Source organism: Hirundo rustica, chromosome 9, assembly GCF_015227805.2.
Source record: "Hirundo rustica isolate bHirRus1 chromosome 9, bHirRus1.pri.v3, whole genome shotgun sequence".
Classification (NCBI taxonomy): Eukaryota; Metazoa; Chordata; class Aves; order Passeriformes; family Hirundinidae; genus Hirundo; species Hirundo rustica.
In genome coordinates this window covers 29,058,878-29,076,326 of record NC_053458.1, presented here as the reverse complement: position 1 = coordinate 29,076,326, position 17,449 = coordinate 29,058,878, and the positions used below count along the sequence as shown (strand labels likewise).

General features: G+C 56.1%; 1 protein-coding gene across 3 annotated transcripts; it reads right to left on the bottom strand.

Annotated features, from left to right (window-relative positions):
- Positions 1 to 4,109: 4,109 nt before the first annotated feature.
- On the bottom strand, positions 4,110 to 10,908 carry LOC120756856 (regulator of G-protein signaling 16). 3 transcript variants are annotated; one of them, XM_040073602.2, is made up of 5 exons: positions 10,468 to 10,908; positions 9,256 to 9,357; positions 8,506 to 8,567; positions 7,045 to 7,211; positions 4,110 to 6,745 (listed from the first exon to the last, which is right to left on the bottom strand). In XM_040073602.2, exons 1-5 carry the CDS (start codon positions 10,545 to 10,547, stop codon positions 6,545 to 6,547), a joined length of 612 nt encoding a protein of 203 aa, XP_039929536.1. In that variant the 5' UTR covers positions 10,548 to 10,908; the 3' UTR covers positions 4,110 to 6,544. The 3 variants fall into 3 exon arrangements, with proteins under 3 accessions (XP_039929536.1, XP_039929537.1, XP_039929539.1); XM_040073603.2 differs by lacking the exon at positions 10,468 to 10,908 and adding an exon at positions 9,899 to 10,005; XM_040073605.2 differs by lacking the exons at positions 9,256 to 9,357; positions 10,468 to 10,908 and adding an exon at positions 8,699 to 9,063.
- Positions 10,909 to 17,449: the final 6,541 nt, after the last annotated feature.

The following is a 17,449-nucleotide window of genomic DNA, read 5'->3' as shown; positions in this document are numbered from 1 at the left end:
ACCACCCTGGCACCCTGCTCCTTGTAGGCAGCGCTGTGTAAACACCCAGCCTGCTCCTCCAGGCCTTCCTTGCCTTCCTGGAAAGCAGGAAATACACGAAGGAGCCCAGGCTGTGATGTCCCACCCAGTTTCTTTCACTGCCCTGTGACGTGAGATGAGCTCAGCAGAGCCTGTGCAACTCCCCCAGCCACCTCCTCTGGACTGTGCCAGCAGCAGGATTCAGCTCATGTTGGAAACAGGGCTGGAATTGTGTCAGTCAAATCATTCCTGATTTTCCACGGTGCCTTGGCACAGGCACAAACTGGGAATCTGCCTGTGGACACGGAGACATGGCCTGATACAGGCACAAGGACACGGAAAAGCCTTAAAAGGGCTGGGGGGATGCAGCCCTGCAGGTGTTTTCCATGGATATCCCAATCCTTATGGATGCCTGCACTGCTGGCTCACATCTCCATGCCAGCTTTCATGAAACTCTGCCTCTGCAGGAGTCACATCCCTGCACTTCAATGTGGTGTTGGGCATCCGGCTTCCCACCGCATCCACAGGGTCTGGGAACATCCCACGGTCTCTGCATGGGATTTTGTAGGGTTTGTGCTGCCACAGGAGACCTTGACACAGCCCCACAGGGACAGAGACTGCGAAAACTCAGGGAGCAATCTCCAATCTGTCTCAAGGCTGTCAGGATCTCATTTTAATTCACAGGAGGGATCTCTCCCGGTTTGACCCGGGCTGTGGCTGCAGCTGCTGGTGTTCAAGTACCCGTTTGAAGGCTGCAAAACAGACAAACAACCAGAGCAAGGGCACATCTCAGCTTCAAAGCCAGTAAAGACATCAAAAAACAGCCAAAAGACGTTTAAAAAAAAAAAAAAAAAAAAAAAAAAGCCGATATAACAGCATCACATCGCCCACCCAGCCAAGTCCAAGAGCCTTCTTCAGCTTGCTGGTTTAATTAAAGTCATTTATTATCTTATGGTGGGAAGATGAAAATCCCTGGGATGGTAGGAACCCAAACCCTGCGGTGGTGGGAACGAGGTGTTTGCAGCCAGCAGGGCTGTGGCAGGAGTGTCCTGTGCCTGCATCCCAGCCAAGGAGGGTTTGCTGGCACTGCTTTCCTGATCCAAACTGTTTTTCACAGAGCCATAAGATTAAACTCTGCAACAGACAATTTCCAGGGAATGAAAGGGCCTCAAAGGTTTTCTACAGCAGGGGAGGAACAGAACTCCTCTCCACCACCTCTCTGTAGCCTCTGGGTTATGGAGTTCCTGCTGTATCTGTACATTTGCAGAGTCATTATTTGCTCCCACGCACCCAGGGACTCAGGAGATGAGTTGCTGAGACACAGACAGCAGGGAAATCAAGGGCACAGCTAAACAAATCTCCTCTTTCCTCCATTCTGATGGACTTACACCCATTTTTGCATCCCTTCCCCTGAGATGACATTTCCCGAGAATCCTTATCCTCCCAGCAGCCACAAATAAACACGAGGCAAAATGTGGCAACAAAAACTGCCTGCCAAGGGCAAAATAAATTTTTAAAGGAGCTATGAATAGTAGGATGAGGTTTTTTTCTTCATGTTCCCTTCACGTGCTTTCTTATTATACTTGCAAGTGGGAATATCCCAGGGTTTATGTGCTTGGCCATGCTGATGTGACTTTCAGTGCTGGAACACAACCCTGGAAAATAGTCCACAGAAGGGGGACAGGTGATGCTACCCATGGAGGAGCATCAACCACTTCTCACAGGACCATTTAGCTTTGGAAAGACCTCCAAGGTCGTTGAGTCCAGCCTCCCAAATCACTGAGCCCAACCATCATCCGTCACTGCCAAGTCCACCACTGAACCACATCCCCCACATCTGTGCCTTTTATGGAGTATTCTTACATTTTTTTAAACCTCTTTTTCTAGCTTTTTAGGCTGCTGCTCAATCCCCATCACCACCAAAAAAGAAATTTTTGCCAGCAGGGAAGGAGAGGAAGGCAACAGCGAGGCAGGCAGGGACCTCACCAAGCAGGGCAGCGCTTCCCATTCCCTGAGCAAGGAGAGCAGAGCAGATCCATTTAAAACAGCCCAGAGCAGCCAGAACAGGTCAGGCAAGGAGTCAGGCTGAGCACCTGAGCCTGGATTCCCTTTCCCAAGGAGAGCAGGTGGATCTCCAGCAGGATTTCTCCCAGCTGTTTCTCATGCCCACCCTCGCCCCCAGGCTCCCCGAGCTCCCCTGCAGCACGGGCAGCCCAGCCCCGGGGAGGCAGGAGGGCTGCACACCCCAGCAGCAGCAGCAGAAAGCACGAAAAATCCTCTCTCATCCTTTCCTCAGCTCCCGAGGCAGCCCAGGGGTACAAATCCTTGTGCCACCTTGGCATTCAGCTGCCTGTGTCAGGGGAGCGCTCGGGCTCGGTGGGAGCGCTCAGCATCAGCTGCGAGTTCTGGCACTCGGTCCAGCCAAAGGCCTCGAGGTGGGAGCTGCGGAGCGATGCCATCCAGCTGCTCCCTCCCTGCTGGCTGGCCTGGGGCTGGCAGAGCATGGGCAGAGGTGTTTGGCGTGTTTGAGGTGCCTCCGTGCATCCTCTCCGCCGCTCAGCTCCCTCTGAGGTATGCGCAGATGGCGTTTTATGGCGTTCCATCGCGGCCTTTCAGCAAAAAGAGGAACAAATCAAACAAATCAACACGTGCAGCCTGGTGTCACCCGTGTGTATCCACGGAAAATGAAAGCTCAGAATGCCTGCACTGAAATATCTGCACATCCACCTGTCTAAACCCTTGTCTTAGTGCACCCCTGCATCCATGTCCATGTCCTAAGACCACCCCAAAGCTGCTTGGTCCCGCTGGAGCAGGAACCTTCTGGCTGAGCTGCTGCTGGGAATGCTCTGGCCCCCAGGGCACGCGGAAATGGCTTTTTTCCCACCAAATAAATCCAAACCCCCCCCATCCTGGCTCATGGAAACCTGGCCCCGGAGCAAACTTGTGTTCACAGCCCGGGGGGCAGGGCAGTGCCAGCCCCCAGGGTGGCTCCCCGGAGCTCAAATCCCCTCAGCTGCTTCCAAATTCGCAAACCCTGGGAAACTTCAGCCGGGGTTTATTGGGAATGACCGCAGCCGGCCGAGGGAAGCTTTGGCTCCTCTTTCTCAAACGTGGTTTCGTGGGTTTGGGTTTTTCTTTTTTTAATCCTGCCCCCCCACCCCGAGGCTTGAAGGTTTTGTTGTCTTACCGCTGGGCTCTGGCAGCAGCCACAGCTGGATGCAGGGCTTGCTTTTAGTGACTGGGTTTTCTCTTTGGGAAACCTCGCAGAGGAAACTGGGCTGCAAATGGGATTGACCAAGATCAGCTGTGGGGTCTGAGAGCTGCCACCGAGGCTGAGGCTCAGCTTGGGCCGTGCATGATGCAGCAAGAACGGACAGCCCCTCACATTTCCCGCTAAAGGGAGCTCAAAAAGGTTTTACTTCTATATTTTTATTACTTCTTTATTTTGTTGTTGTCGTCGTTGGCCTGTTTGATTATTTTTAACGGAGGATCGGCTTTAAATTAACTTCAAGGTGTGCAAGACAAAGTATTCATATTTTTCATTCAGAACTTGCAGTTAAAAAAAAAAAAAAAAAAAAAGGCAACAACATTATTTTTGATTCTAGCTGCTTCCAGTCTGCTTTACTGCTCTCTTTCCTGACAAGTAATTTAAATAGCTCCTGGATACTTTTCAGCTCATTTCTTCCTCTGACACGGACAAAGATCAGATAGAGATGCAAACTGCCATGATCCCAAATCACCTGGCTTGTAAGACAAGGCCATGCTTAATTTAAAAGGAAATGAAAGGTGAGGGGAGGCTCAACCTGCTTTTTCCTCTGGCTGGGTGGGGATGGAGCAGAGCCGATGCATTTTACAGTGCCTGCTGATCCCTGCACGGCTGTGTCGGAGGCTCTGTTGCAGCTGCAGGTGCCTGTAAAATGCATTTGAATGGCAGGGGGTGGCTGGTGCTCATAGTAACACCTCAGAACATGCATATTCCCAAGCTATTCCCCCGTGAGCTCCTCCTCGGCAGTTTCCTCACGCTCTCCTCCGCTGACGCAGGCCAGTTAATTCTGGCTTCCAGAACATGCAATAAATAGAAAGAAGGCAACTGAAATAAAACCACATTTCGGTGGGGTTTTTATTCCGAGCACTTCTCCGAGCTGCCCTGCGGTGCTCCTCTCCATGTGTTCCCACAGGCAGGCCTGGGTGCTCCCATGGAAAGCTCCTTCCATGCAACCCTCCCCTTCCCTCCCAGGGAATTCCAGGGAACTCGCTCTGCACAGGAACAGGATGTTTTCTAATAACCCCTGTGATACCAGAGTTTCCCCCTTGTCAATGAATTCAACCATCAGGTGTATCACTGGCAAAACTCAAGTATTATTTACGACAGCGACCCGAAAAACAGGGTTTTTTTCCTGGGGGAAAAAAAAAAAAAATCGCATCCTCCCAATTTTAGGACATTTGTGTTTTACTAATACTGAGCAGATATTGGGAACTGCAGTCCTGTAAGTGGCTCAGAAATTATGAGCAATACAAGGAGTACCCTGGCAGTTCATGTATTCAAAACTTCACTTCTGCTTTCTTTCTTTCTATGAGCCGTTCGGTTTTCTTTGATAAACCAAATACCACAAAGGTCTGTGCTTCAAAAGTCTTCCCCCTTCCTTTTCTGCTCTTGACATCGTCACTTTTAAAGTGGCTGAAAGTGCCCCCTGAGTCACCCAACATGAGCAGCTTGGCAAAGCAGCCAGAATTAGAATGTTAAATTTAATTGGAAGTCCACAACCAAAAAAAAACAAAAAAACAAAAAAACAGACCCAGCCCATGCTGTCAGGGTATTTTTCTCTTTACGTTTTATTTTGTAATGACAACGTCACGTCGGAAATGAGAACAGACCACTGTGCATCGCTCGCCTCAGTAACACAGCAAGGGTGGTTCCAGTTGTAAAAATAAATAATAAATAAGAAAGCAGCTGATATCTCCCCGTAAACACAGCCAGAGGCCCAGAAATGGGACCAGGATGGGGGTGGTGGAAGAGGACTCGGAGTAACACCCCCAAACTGGTCCTTGGTCCCTTGCTCTGCTCGAGCAGCTGGGAAAAGCCCAAAGGATGCTGTGCTCTGGCTGCTGCTGACACAGGGGGGCAAAAGGGAGTTCCCTTGGCAAGGGCTAAGGATCTCCAGGTTTGGTCTTTAGGGATAACCAGAGCCCTGGAAAACTGCCCTCGGCAGGGAACAGCTGGGACACCCCAGCACAGGCTCCACGTCACCCACCCAGGCAGCTGCTGCCACCATTGCTGCCAAGTGGGATCCACACCTCTCCAGGACCCCAAAATTCCCGCTGAGAGGGATTTTGTGAAGAGCTGCCCTCAGGTCTGGGCTGATGATGTGTCCTGCCACCCCTCCGAGTCACTGAATTCACGGCACCGACTTCTCTCACTCCGCGCGTTTCTGGTAAAGTGCTGTGGCTGCAGACTGCAGATGGTTTCACCATCCAAGGGAACACCAAGCCCGATTATAAACCCAGGTGTTCTCTCCCATGTGTGAAAATCAAGTTTTTCCATAGGATTGCTCACCAAAGTGCCCGTTTGACCTCTCTGTTCCCTGCCTAGGACAAGCTGCTGTGTGCTGAGATGCCTTCCACATCTTTGAGGGGAGAGAGGCAACAACACGGGCTGCAAAGCATCCTTGCACTGCCTCTGTGCTCCTCTAGCAGCTCTCCCTGCTGTTATTGGTGTGCCTCGCTCCACAACTGTGCTACAAATCTGCCTGGTCCTCTCAAATCATTACACAGAAAAGGTGGGAGGCATGCTAAGTGCTACAACAGCTGAAATAATTTCATTTACAAGCTCCTCAGAGCGAGGGACATGCGCGTGTGCTTTCAGCAGTGCTCCTCTAATAAATACAGATATAATAATAACAACGACCGTAAAATAAAATAAATAACAATAATAGGAATAAAAGGTCGCGCACGTGACCTATGATTAGGCGCAATCTGAAGGTCGTGGAGCTCAAGCGAGGGATAAAAAGGTCACTGCACTGGAAGGAGGTGGAAAGCTTCGATGCAGAGCATGCACAGGACACAGCCGGAGGGTCTCGGGATCGGGAGAAGGCAGGCGCAGGATCCCTCCAGCTGAAAATGCCAGGCAGTCTCGGGGCTTTTATCCGTTCCCTGCGAGCGGGAGCGGCGGTCTCCTGCGCCGGCCCCGCAGCCGGGGCTGATTCCCCCGGTCAGAGAGAGCAGGTGGGAGCTCTTCGGCTGCGGATGCTCAGGGGAATCCCGTCCCTCTTCCCCGGGCTCCCAGCTCAAACCCCATTTCTTTCCGCCTCTGCAGCGGCGCAAATCTCCGGCCGAGCTGCGAGGGGAGGCTCCGGGCTCCCACCCGGAGAGGGAGGAACGCCGGCTCCGGCTCGAGGTGCTGGGGATCCTGCTAAAATCCCAGAACTTCGGCCGAAACGCCGCCACACGGGCCTCGGCCCCGGCAAACCACGTCCCACCCGGTGCCTGGCCCCCCGGCTCGTCCCCCCGCGGCGCGCCGGGGCTCGGGTCAGGTGTGCGACCGCTTGCTGGTGCCGCGGCTGGCGGCCTGCTTGGTCATGTCCTGGTAGGAGGCGGATTTCAGGAAGCGGGGGTAGGAGTCCTTCTCCATCAGCGTGCGGGTCTTGGCCTGGGCCTCGTTGAAGCAGGCGGAGGTGGCCCCCGAGAGGTTCTTGCGGGTGATCTCCCTGGTTTCGTGGTCGATATTCACCTGCAAGGCAGCAGCGCCCACAAACGTTAGCTCCTCTGCGGTGCGAGGACAGAAACTGTTTGTAATCCGGCTTCAGGTGAGGGTGAAGACGCTCACAAACCTTTCCCTCCTTTCATGGTTAGACTCAATTTCTGCTCCGACATTAACGAGCCAATTGTGATGGACCACGCGATGTTAGAAATTAAAGCTCTCATGGACAAGAGCACATCTTCCCCCTGATCCGAAAGCACTTTAATAAAGCCCACCAGGATACTTCATTCCTTTCCCACCCCATTTGATGCCACAGAAAACGCTCTCACCTCCCTGGGCGCCTCACTTTGGACAAACTCCTCGAAGATCCTGTTGGCTTTGGAGGCCAGCTTGGTTTTCGACCGGGTCTTTTTGAAGTCCTCGCATGCCAGCCAGAAGTCGAGGTTCTCCTCGCTGAATTCAGTCTTCAGGAAGGTGTGGAAGGCGTTTACCCCACCTGGGGAGGGGACAGAAGAGCAGTTAATGGGACAGAAGGCAGGGAGGAAGAGGACCAGCCGCAGACGCTGCCTGGCGAGCATCACCCTGGGAGCTTAGACCGTGACATCTGCAGATTTCCTTTCCCTCCGGGCAAATTCCACCCTCTGAGACACTGCTAATTGGCCTCTAGACTCCAATAAAATCCTTTCCCACAGACAAGTAATCCTCTGGTTTTATTTATCTGACCTTTCTGTAATGAGGCCTCGGAGTATTTTCTTTACAGCTTCGGAAAAGAGCTAATTCTACCTAAGGAGAAGCGCGCTGACGCATCGGAACGCTGCAGGAGCCCAGCAGCGGTGCCTCGGTTTTGATTTCTCAGCCGAGATCCTGGGGGAGCGAGATGCTGAGGGCGGGAGAGTAATTGCAGCAAGGATTTCAAAGCTGTGCTGGGAGGGTGGATTAAGTTACAAAGCTGGAGATGCTCATTAGCCATCACAGCGCGTGAGGAAGGCTGGGGAAAAAAAATACACTTGGCCCCAGCCTAGCGCTGTGGAAGGACTCTGTCTGGCTGGGGAGGAGATTTTAAGGTAGACAACTGCTTTTGGATTAAAGTTTGGTGCTTCTGCCATTGTGCAGAGTCCAGTGTAAGGAGGGGATGATGGCTGTGTGGGGCTAAAAAAGAGGTCCCATCGCTGGGTCTGGAGGAGCTGCCTGCAGAGGGAGAGGGACACAGCCTCTCACAGGAGCCCTGTGCATCGCAGACACACAGCTGATATCAGAGGGGGGAAAAGGCCACGGCTGTTCTGTAAGACAGCTGAATTCCTTCTCCCCGTGGAGGAGCCATCCCCGGAGGCACAGGACAGACAGACAGAGGGCAGCAATGCAGTTGTTTGGACCAGCCTGAGGGGAGGTGGCTGCATCGCTGTTTCCACCAGGCGCCGAGAGCAGACACTGCCTTCTCCCGAGTGTGGAGAAAGGGGTGGTTTGGGAATATCATGGCATTCCCCCTGGCGGGCTGCTCCTCACAGGATGCCTGTGACAATGCTCCTGTCCCAAGGCAGCAGCCAGACAACGCTTGTGCCTCCCAAAAAAACCACCCAGCCAGGAGGAAAGGGTACGGCTTCATGGGGCAGGCAATGAGCCCTGTGCCTCAGATCTGGGCAGGAAAGGGACCTCTTTCTAAATCCTAAAACACCTCATCTGAGGAGGAGGAGGCGAGATTTCATCGAACACTGACCTCAGTCGTACAGCGCAGCACGAGCACATTTGTCCTACACATTCTCACCGAGAGAAGAAAACAAGATGCTACTCACTTTTGCTCTTGAGGAGTTGGTCAAAGGACTCCCTCCACTCCAGCACCTCTCGGGAGGAGTCTCTGGAAAAGATAAAAGGATGTAAGGCTCATTGTCCAGCGGTGAGGGATGGGAGCACTTCAGTTGTGCAGCTCCATTAACGGGAGACAGCGGCATTCGGCAGGAAAGCGAAGGAGAGGCCAATATCCATTACCTGTGGGCTCTCTTTCCTCTCTCCTCCCTTCCTTTCACCTTCCCTGATGGCTCACCCGACCTCAGCTCCATGCTGCTGGCCAGGAGGGTCTCTAGGGGATGCTCAGAAAAGCCCTTTCCTGCCGATGCAAGTGCAGCAGGTTCTCCAGGGAATGCTCGGAAGAGCCCTTTTCTGCCGTTCCGGCACTGCCTCCTCTGCAGGGAGCCCCCCTGCCCTCAGCAGCAGGATTTAGTGCTCTGTGTTTAATGCTGCCTGCAATCCCCGGGGATCCCAGCCGCTGGTGTGAGGCACCAGGAAGTGCAGGAGCCCCCGGGGTTCCTTGCCTCTTGCCAAGGCCCTGCTCTCTGTGCCTACTGCCAGAGCATCCGTCCCCCCGTCGGGTTTTATAGCCGCTGGAGCTGGGAAGCGATCCGCCTTCCCGGCCCGCCTGGGTGGGACTACGCGGAGGGGGAGCTGTGCTCTGTGCTGCGCAGATGGGCAGGAGCATCCCTCGGAAAAGGCTGCTCCATGGGGACCTGGCCCGGCCTGAACCTGGGGCAGAGCAGTGCTGGGCTTACCTGCGCCTAGAGCCCAGCTGCAGCTTGCTGGAGCTCCCGATCTTGTGTCCCAGCTCGGGTTTATGAAGCAGGATGCCCAAGCGGCTCTTCAGATCCTTGGCTCTGGAAGGGAGGCAGGGAGGAAGGGGAGAGGTGGGATGGCTGGACCGTCAGCGTGCTGCCGCCACCCCGTGCGCTGCCAGGGGCTGCACCCCACGGGCTGGGGGGCCCAGCCCTTGTTCCCCAGCCTCAGCCACTTCTCTGCTCTCCGGTGTGTGAAATAAATGCTCCCCGCTTGCTTTTCCTGCTCCCTGGCAACCGCGCTCGGCAGCGCATTAAGCCTTGGGGGACTGTTTTCTCCTGCTCGCTTCCCAGGCAGAGACACATGGAATATGGGAGCACGACGAGCTCTTTCCTCTGGGGCAGGTGACAGAGCAGCTGCCGAGTGCCCAGCTGGAGCCCCCCCAGCTCCCCGGAGCTAACCCGGTGCCTTTTCCCATCCCACTCTCCCGACAGCGCTCCGCTGCTCCCGAACCGCTGGAAAAACACAGCAGAGCGGGAGCATCTCCCTGCTGCCAGGCTGCTGCTCCCCTGCTCTCCTTTTTGGGGTGCCCCTGATGCCCAGGAGCCCGTCACCAGGCCGAGGAGAGGGCCATCCACCTACCCCATGCCCTTCGGAGGCAGCGGCAGCGCTGATGCTCCTGTGCCAGGGGCTGGGATGCTCCCGCCTGTCCCCGCGGCTCCGCGGCGAGGGCACGGAGGAGGCACCACCCTACCGGGAGCTGCCTGCGGCAGCAGGGCAGGAGAAGCGGCTGCTGTGCGTCCCCAGGGTGCCCCCGAGGCGGAGCCGCTGTTTGCCCCGAGGCGCCCGCACAGAAGGCAGGGTTTGAACGCCAGGCCGGCAGCGTGCGGCTCCGCGGGAGGAGCGACATGTCACTGAGCAGCAGTTCGACCGTGTTGACAAAAACACTCCCTGCTGCCGCCAACTCGGAGCGAGTTGTGCGGAGGCAGAGCCGGGGAAGCCCTGGTGTGTTTGTGCAGCCCCGTCCAGCCTCCGCTCCCTCCGCTCGTTTCAGGGAGAGCCGAAGGGAAGCGGCCGACAAGGAATCGCCTCGCTGAGCTCCCCTCGAGGCCTGCACGCCGGCTTCCACCCTAACAGCACATCCGCAGCAGCACGGGCTGGTCCGGGCGCGTCCTTTCCAGCGAGCCCTCCGCCTCCCAGAAGCGCCTTACCTCTCCAGGCAAGCGACGGGCAGCGCGGCCAAGCCGCGGCACATGCTGAGAGCCGGGCGCCCGGGCATCCAGCAGCTCATCGGCTCCTGGCGGGGCTGGCGGCGGGCTGCGACGGCGGCTGCGGCACCACCTGCCCCGCGGTCGTGTGCTGGCGGCTGCGACAGCGGCGCGGAGCCGCGCTTTATATCGGGTGGGAGGCGGGAGAGCGGGGAGGGGGACCCGGCATCGCTCCAGCCTCCAGCCAACCAAAAGCTGCTCGGGCAGAGCCCGTGAAGATAAGAGCTTAGGTAAGTTTGTGTGTGCTGCCGAGGGAGGGGGCAGTGGGAGGCCCGGGCTCGTCCTTGAGCATCACAGTCATAGCCGCTTCCTCGAGAACGGGGAGAAAAAGCCGGGCTCGTTTCCACCGACGTGCGGAGCCTGCTGAGTAACAGCCCGCGGGTGGGAGAGCCAGGGACGGCGCAGGGACAGCACAGACGCGGCAGCGCTCGGCGACTGGCGTCAGCTCCGTCCCGCTGCTCCATCCCGCTCCCAAAGCTCCCCGCGCTCCCAGCCCCGCAGCAGCGGGCTCTGCCCGAGGGGGGTGAGCAGGGGGTGCCAGCCCCCGGCGGGGCAGGAGGGTTTGCGCTTCCCGGCGCGATGGATGTAGGCGCTTCCCGCGTGTCGTGTTTCCTCTTGCCCCTTAATGGCACTGCCAGGTCACAGCTGGAATGTGTAAGGACAGGGCTGGCTGAAGTCGCATTTCTTCGTCACAGATTCCCTGCTGGGTGTGTGGTGGGAGAAGGGAAGGGAAGGGATGCGCATCGAAGAGAGACAAAACCAGGGAAAGCACCTGAGAATGGAGGATCCTGATGAGATCTGAAAGTTGAAGGGAGATTAAAAGCCAGTTGGAAACTGGAGGGGAAGGACTGACCCAGCAAAAGAGAAAGATGAAGAGAAAGGGTTAAACCAGTGCACGCCAGCAAACCCCAGGGTCTGGTGCTACAAGAACCAGAGATCCCTGAGAAGCAACAGGTCCCCGTGGTGAGGTCAGGCTCACACAGCATCCCCCAGAGCTGCCCTCCCTGCAATTCCCCAGCTCAGGGGCTGTGGAAGGGAGTGACCATAAACCTCCCTGCTCGTGGGCAGCCGAGCACAAGGCCACAGCTGCCACTTCCACTCCTCATCCTCTCCCTTCCTCCCTTCTGTTCCCAGCTCAGACATTTTTCCAGAGCTCCAGTTGTCTCCTACCCTTGCTGCCTGCATTCATCACACACAGCACATTGCCAGAGCATCTCTCCCTTTGCCAGAGCATCTTTCCCAGGAGAGATGAGCTGGTCCAGGAGAGTGGCAGCATGAAGCAATCTCGGCCCTGGGCCAGGGAGAAAAGGCTCCTCTCAGGCTGCCTTTGGGAGCAGGAGCATGAGGATATCTGAGTGGGAGACTCTGGGAGGAGCATGAGGCACCTCACCTCAGAGGAGAGTCCTGTCTTTCTCTCATCACTTAGAAAAAACCACAGAATGGTCTTGCTCATGGACAGACAGGAAAAAATGCATCAGGACTAGCGACTGAACACACACTTTTAGCTCCTGTCACAGCTCTAGTGTAAGAGCAGCCTCTTTCCCGATGGCTCTGGGGTTTTTCACTCAAATAATCAAGTTTAAGCCTTCTTGGTTAGCAGATATATCCAGATAAATGGCTAGAGCTACACAAAGCTCTTATTCATGTCTTCTCTGTGCCTTAAAACCATGATTAGAGCTGTGGTCCTGGCTGTGGATTCGAGGGAAGAAATGGAAGGGTAAGGGAGAGAGGGCTGTGAGGTGGCCTCTGCCTGTACACTGCTGAGAAGGTCTGTGCACACCCACAGCGTGGACAAGGCTTGTTTTCAGCTCTGGAAGCGCTTGCCCACACCAGCCTGAGGCTCCACCCCAGTTCAGCACCGTGCTGGGAGCACTGGTGTCCTGGTACCCACAGGGGAGGGGCACACAGCTGCTCCACAGAGTCACGGAAGGGTCGGGGTTGGGAAAGGGATCTGCAGATCCTCCAGTCCAACCCCCTGCTAAAGCACACACTCACCTCCCCACTGCAGCAGGTGACCAGATGCCCCATCTCCTCATCACCTACATCTCCATCTCCCCCCGGGTTTGGCACACAGACGCTGCGGGATTGTTCACCGCTGTCCCTCTCCCCTCTAGAAGCGCAGATCTGCGCAGTCACAGGGTGCTCTGGTAACACTCCCTGGTGTCTGAGGCACGGTCTGAGCAGGTCATGCCAAGAGCAAAGCCTCCAGGAGCCTGGACACGTGTCGCAGGCACACGGGACAGATGATTTCTGGCTGCAGCTCCGTGGTGCCTGGCACAGCCACTGTGCTGGGAACCACGTGCTGCTTGAGGCAGCCAGGCAAATGTGGCTGTGGCAAAAAAAACCACAGCTGGGATGGCAGCAACAGCAACTGGTGAGGAGCACGGGGAATGTGAGCCAGAGCAGAGAAACTCTGCACATCCCTGCCTCGAGATTGCTGCCTGCCGAGCCCCCCTCCTTGCTTCAGGCTCTGCCTCCCTGCTGCTTCTCCCCAGAGAAATAAAATGCATCGGACAAGGGTGTGCGGGACTTCGCCTTGTCCCCTGTGGCAGATTTGTAGCTCTGGGCACGGGTGGGGCCAAGCTGACAGCGAAACAGAGGTGAAGAACTGCCCATGGTGAGAAAGAGAGCTCTGTACAACCCCAGGGGAGGGGAAATGGAAGGAGGAAGGGGAGAGGGGAGAGGGGAAAGGGGAGAGGGGAAAGGGGAGAGGGGAAAGGGAGAGGGGAAAGGGAAAAGGGGAAAGGGGTAAGGGAGAGGGGAAAGGGGATAGGGGAAAGGGGAAAGGGGAGAGGGGAAAGGGAAAGGGAGAGGGGAAAGGGGAGAGGGAAAGGGGAAAGGGGAGAGGGGAAAGGGGAGAGGGGAAAGGGGAGAGGGGAAAGGGGAGAGGGGAAAGGGGAGAGGGGAAAGGGGAGAGGGACTCAGCCAAAGCTGTGTCTTTTTGGGCACCGCAGCAGCTCAGCCAGAAGAGGCACAAAGGCACAGGAAATGCTCACACTGGGGTGTTTGATCCAGAGCTTAGCACAGGACAGTGCCAGATCCACGTGTGCAGGTCTGAGCCCAAGCACAGGAGTGGGACTGGGCCGTTCCAGAAGAGTCCTCCTCGCCGAGGCTGGGACAAAGCCTCAAAGGCAGGCAGCTGGCCGGCATGGGCTGCACTAGGTGAGATTTTTCCTATTGCAGAGCTCTTCCCGGGGTTATGCAATAAGAGCCTCTCGGCCCAGCCCCGTATGTGTACTCACATGTCTTTGTGCTGCTCTGTATCTAATTTAATTACGTGCTTCCTGTCTCATTTAGCTCAGCAGCCTCCCGCGGCTCCGGCTCCGTTGCCTCCATTATCAGCCCTTGTTTTGGAATACAAAATAAACTCAAATAAAAATCTGTGTCGCAACGCCTGGGGCCAGGCTCCCTTCCCAGAACCGTGCCACAGCCTTGCCAGCACCACCCCGACCTCCCATCCATGAGGACCAGCTCCATGTCCAGCAGCAAGGTCCTGGCAGCCCAGGCAGGTGCTCTGGGGTTGGCTGGGCTCTGAAGCACCCACAGCCAGAATTTGGGGGGTACAGCCCCTGGCTGGCTTCACCCTCAGCAGCAAACACACACACACACCCCACCAGCCCCAGGGATTGCTGCTGGGGTTTTTGGGTTAGTGTTTGCAAAAGGCCGGCAACTTTGGGAAACACAACCACAAAGGTTTCAGCCCCAGCCTACAGAAATGGGGTGGGGAATAGGAGAACAAGGGTTTGGTGACAGGGTGCAAAGTGCCCTCGTGCACAATCAGGCTCTGAGGAGAGATTCTGGCAGAGATATTTTTTGTATTTTTATACAGTTCAATAAGGGAATAAGGGGAGGATGCAGAAATAGAGCGGGAAGGGGAGGCAGGGAGAAGGAAGAGGGGAAGAGCCAGGGTGAGCTGTGCTGTTGGGGTCTTGCTGCATCACCAGGCAGGCCCACCAAGGAGTCTGTCCTGATTTCTCCTAAAGCACTGGGGAACCACAGAGGCGGCAATCCGCAACGGTCAAACCTGAAAGCGCTCCAGCAGAGCCTGCCATGAGATCAGGGAGGTGCTGAGTGCAAAGGAGCAGAAAGGGGAGCTTTAAAGGCCCTGCTCATGTAGCACAGCCCCTTCCTCCACCTGCAAGCTGTTGATAAGCTCTGGATGTCTTTAGGGAGGGGACAAAGCCAAGGAGGTGGGAATGGGATGGAGGTTGGTGCTGTGCAGGCAGCAGTGCTGAGCTGGGGACAGGGTTTAGCGGTGAGCTTGGCATGGCTGTGTCAGACCTGATGATCTTAGAGGTCTTTTCCAACCTGAGAAATTCCATGGTGGTGCCAGGGAGGAGCAGGGAAGCTGCCAAGGCTGAGACAGCAGCCAGGCATTTCCAAGTGGTCCCTGAGCAGCCACATTGGCTGGGTCTTGGCTTGTGGGGCAGGGACAGTCAGGGACGGCTGTGGGACACCGTGTCCCTGTGGCTGCAGGAGAGCCTGGCTCCATCTGCGCCCGCCCAGCCCATCCCAGGACATCCCAGCTGCCTGGGTCCCTCACCCTGACCCACGGGGTGTTTGATGGATTCCCGGCACGGGAGGAAATGGCTGCTCGGGAAATCTGTGGCAGTGCGGAAAGGGATTATTGAAACGATAATAATAAAAAATAATAATAGTTAGAATTACAAATGAGGTTTTCGAGGGGCAGCTGTTACCCACTCTGCTCACGTGCTCGCTTTGCACAGCTGCACAGGGAGAGAGAGGTAGCTGACAGCAGGTACTTTTAATCTTCTCTTTCCGTTCCCAGCACCTGCTTTCGAAAGCCACTGAACAGCCAGAAAAAAAAGCTAAAAGATGATGGCTAAATATATCCTAACTAAGAGGAGAGACAGAGCAGCACTAATGGCAGATCCTCCCTTGGATGCATTCAAATTGGTTTGGCTCGGAGACAGGCTGAGGGAAGCAGCAGCAGATGAAAAGGAACAACAGAAGAAGAAGGGATTTAGGGGGAAAAGAAAGGGGGATAGAAAGAAGCCAGAGGGGCTGATAAATTCCACTACGCCCATTTCCAGAGGGAAATAAGCCCATTTAATTTTTGCTTTTAAATGCAAGCCCGTGCAGAGTGCAGAGCGAACGCTCACCTTTCGCAGGGAGAGTGGGTCGTGCTCCGGGCGAGGCGAGAGCCCTCAGTGTGCCCAGGGCCAGGTGAGATCCAGGTCACTGCTCTTCCTGCGGGCCAGCCCTGCTCAGGAGACGCTCAGCCCTTCCTCACTGAAGCCCCGCACAGGTTTCTGCAGTAAATCTCTCACCACACCATTTCCCACTAAGACCTCCCCTCGCCTCCCTGCCCCCCTGCCTGCCCCTGCTAACGCCTCCCCTTCCCCCTGGCTACCCAGGGTTGCCCTCAGCTGCTGCCTGACCCTTCCCCAGCGTTCCCAGGCCCCTCCAGACTCCCCAGACTGGCCCGGGACTGACTGGTGACTCTCACCCTGCTCATGCCCCCCTGGTTTATCCCATAAGGATGAAACAAGCTGAGACCTGGGTGTGAGCTGCCTGCTGGGGCACAGGGTTGCTTTTTATGGTCCGGAGAAAGCTCTTCATTTGTTGCTTGCTCTTTGTGACACGATCATGCTCGATCCATCCACGCTGCTCCCTCTTCCCAGGAGCCTGTGCATCCCCCACCGCTGCTCCTGGTGCAGGGAGAAGGCTGAGCACTCGTTTCCATCTCTGGCCATGATGGGTTTGGGATTTGGGGCAGGGAATCCATCACGGGCAGCAGCGGGGTGTACTCAGAGAGGGTGGGATTCAGAGTGTGCTGCTGGAAGGCTCTTGGGATTTTCCTTCCTTGCAGGCCCTACTGGCACATTTCTGACTCATCTCCCCAAGCTGCACCTCCGGGGAGCCTGGTTCTAAGTTGCTCCAGCTGAGCCATCGACAGCTCGGAGCCAACCCATCCCCACTCTGCTGTCCCCATCCAGTGAAACCAGGGGCTGAGGAGGAACAGCTTCTCCCGTCCTCTTCCTCCTCAGCAGTGTGGCTGGGAGACACCCCTCCATCCCCGGGGCTGCAGCTTTTCAGACACTCAGGCAGAGAACAAATCGACTCAGGGTGTTCATTCCGTCCTCGGGGTGTCTGTACACAACGGGCGGAACCCTGCAGGGCGTGGTGACGTTACCCCGGGCTATCATCACCGGTGGGATTTGTGGGGTGGCTGAGGAGCTTCTCCAGCCTCCCAGGGAAGGGCAGCCTAGCAAACAAGCAGCTAATGCAGGGCGAGCCTGGGGAGCTGAGCCCATGCCTTTCCCTGAGCAGGAGGGGACAGCCTGCTTGGCCTGCCCAAATTGCTCCTGCCCGTATCTCCAGCACCTGGACACCGCCGAGGCGGCAGCTGCAGCAGCGGGAATGTCATGAAAATAAAAACGTGGCAGAGGGAAGCACTTTTGAGCTGTTCTTTTTACCTGGTGGCTCCCTTCTGAGTTCACTGCGTGCAGCAGAGCCGTCCTCAGTCTCTTCTGAGCCACCCACGGGTTTATTTCCAGAGGAACGAGACAGCTTTGTTATTTCAAGCGGCCTGACCGGGCTTGTAGTGAGGCCCTCAAGGGGACACTGCCACCCCACCGAGGTGGAGGTGCCAAGGAGCTTAAGGACAAATCTGAGCTCTGATTTGGGTAACTCATAGGGGAGTTGGGGAGAGAGGCTGTAACAAGGTGAGCTCTTCAGTCGTGGTTCTTAAGGAAGAGGGATCTACCCCAGGGCGTGCTCGTGCCCTGCTCTCTTCATTGCCAGGAGTCCCACAGAGGTCTGCAGGATAAACACAGCAGCAGGTGCCTCCTTCCCCTCACTGCTTTTCAGCTGGTGGCTGCAGGCACTGATGGAGCAACATGAAGACATTTCTCTCAGGATAACATCATTACCTACACTGGGAACGCAAAGCTGAGCAGCT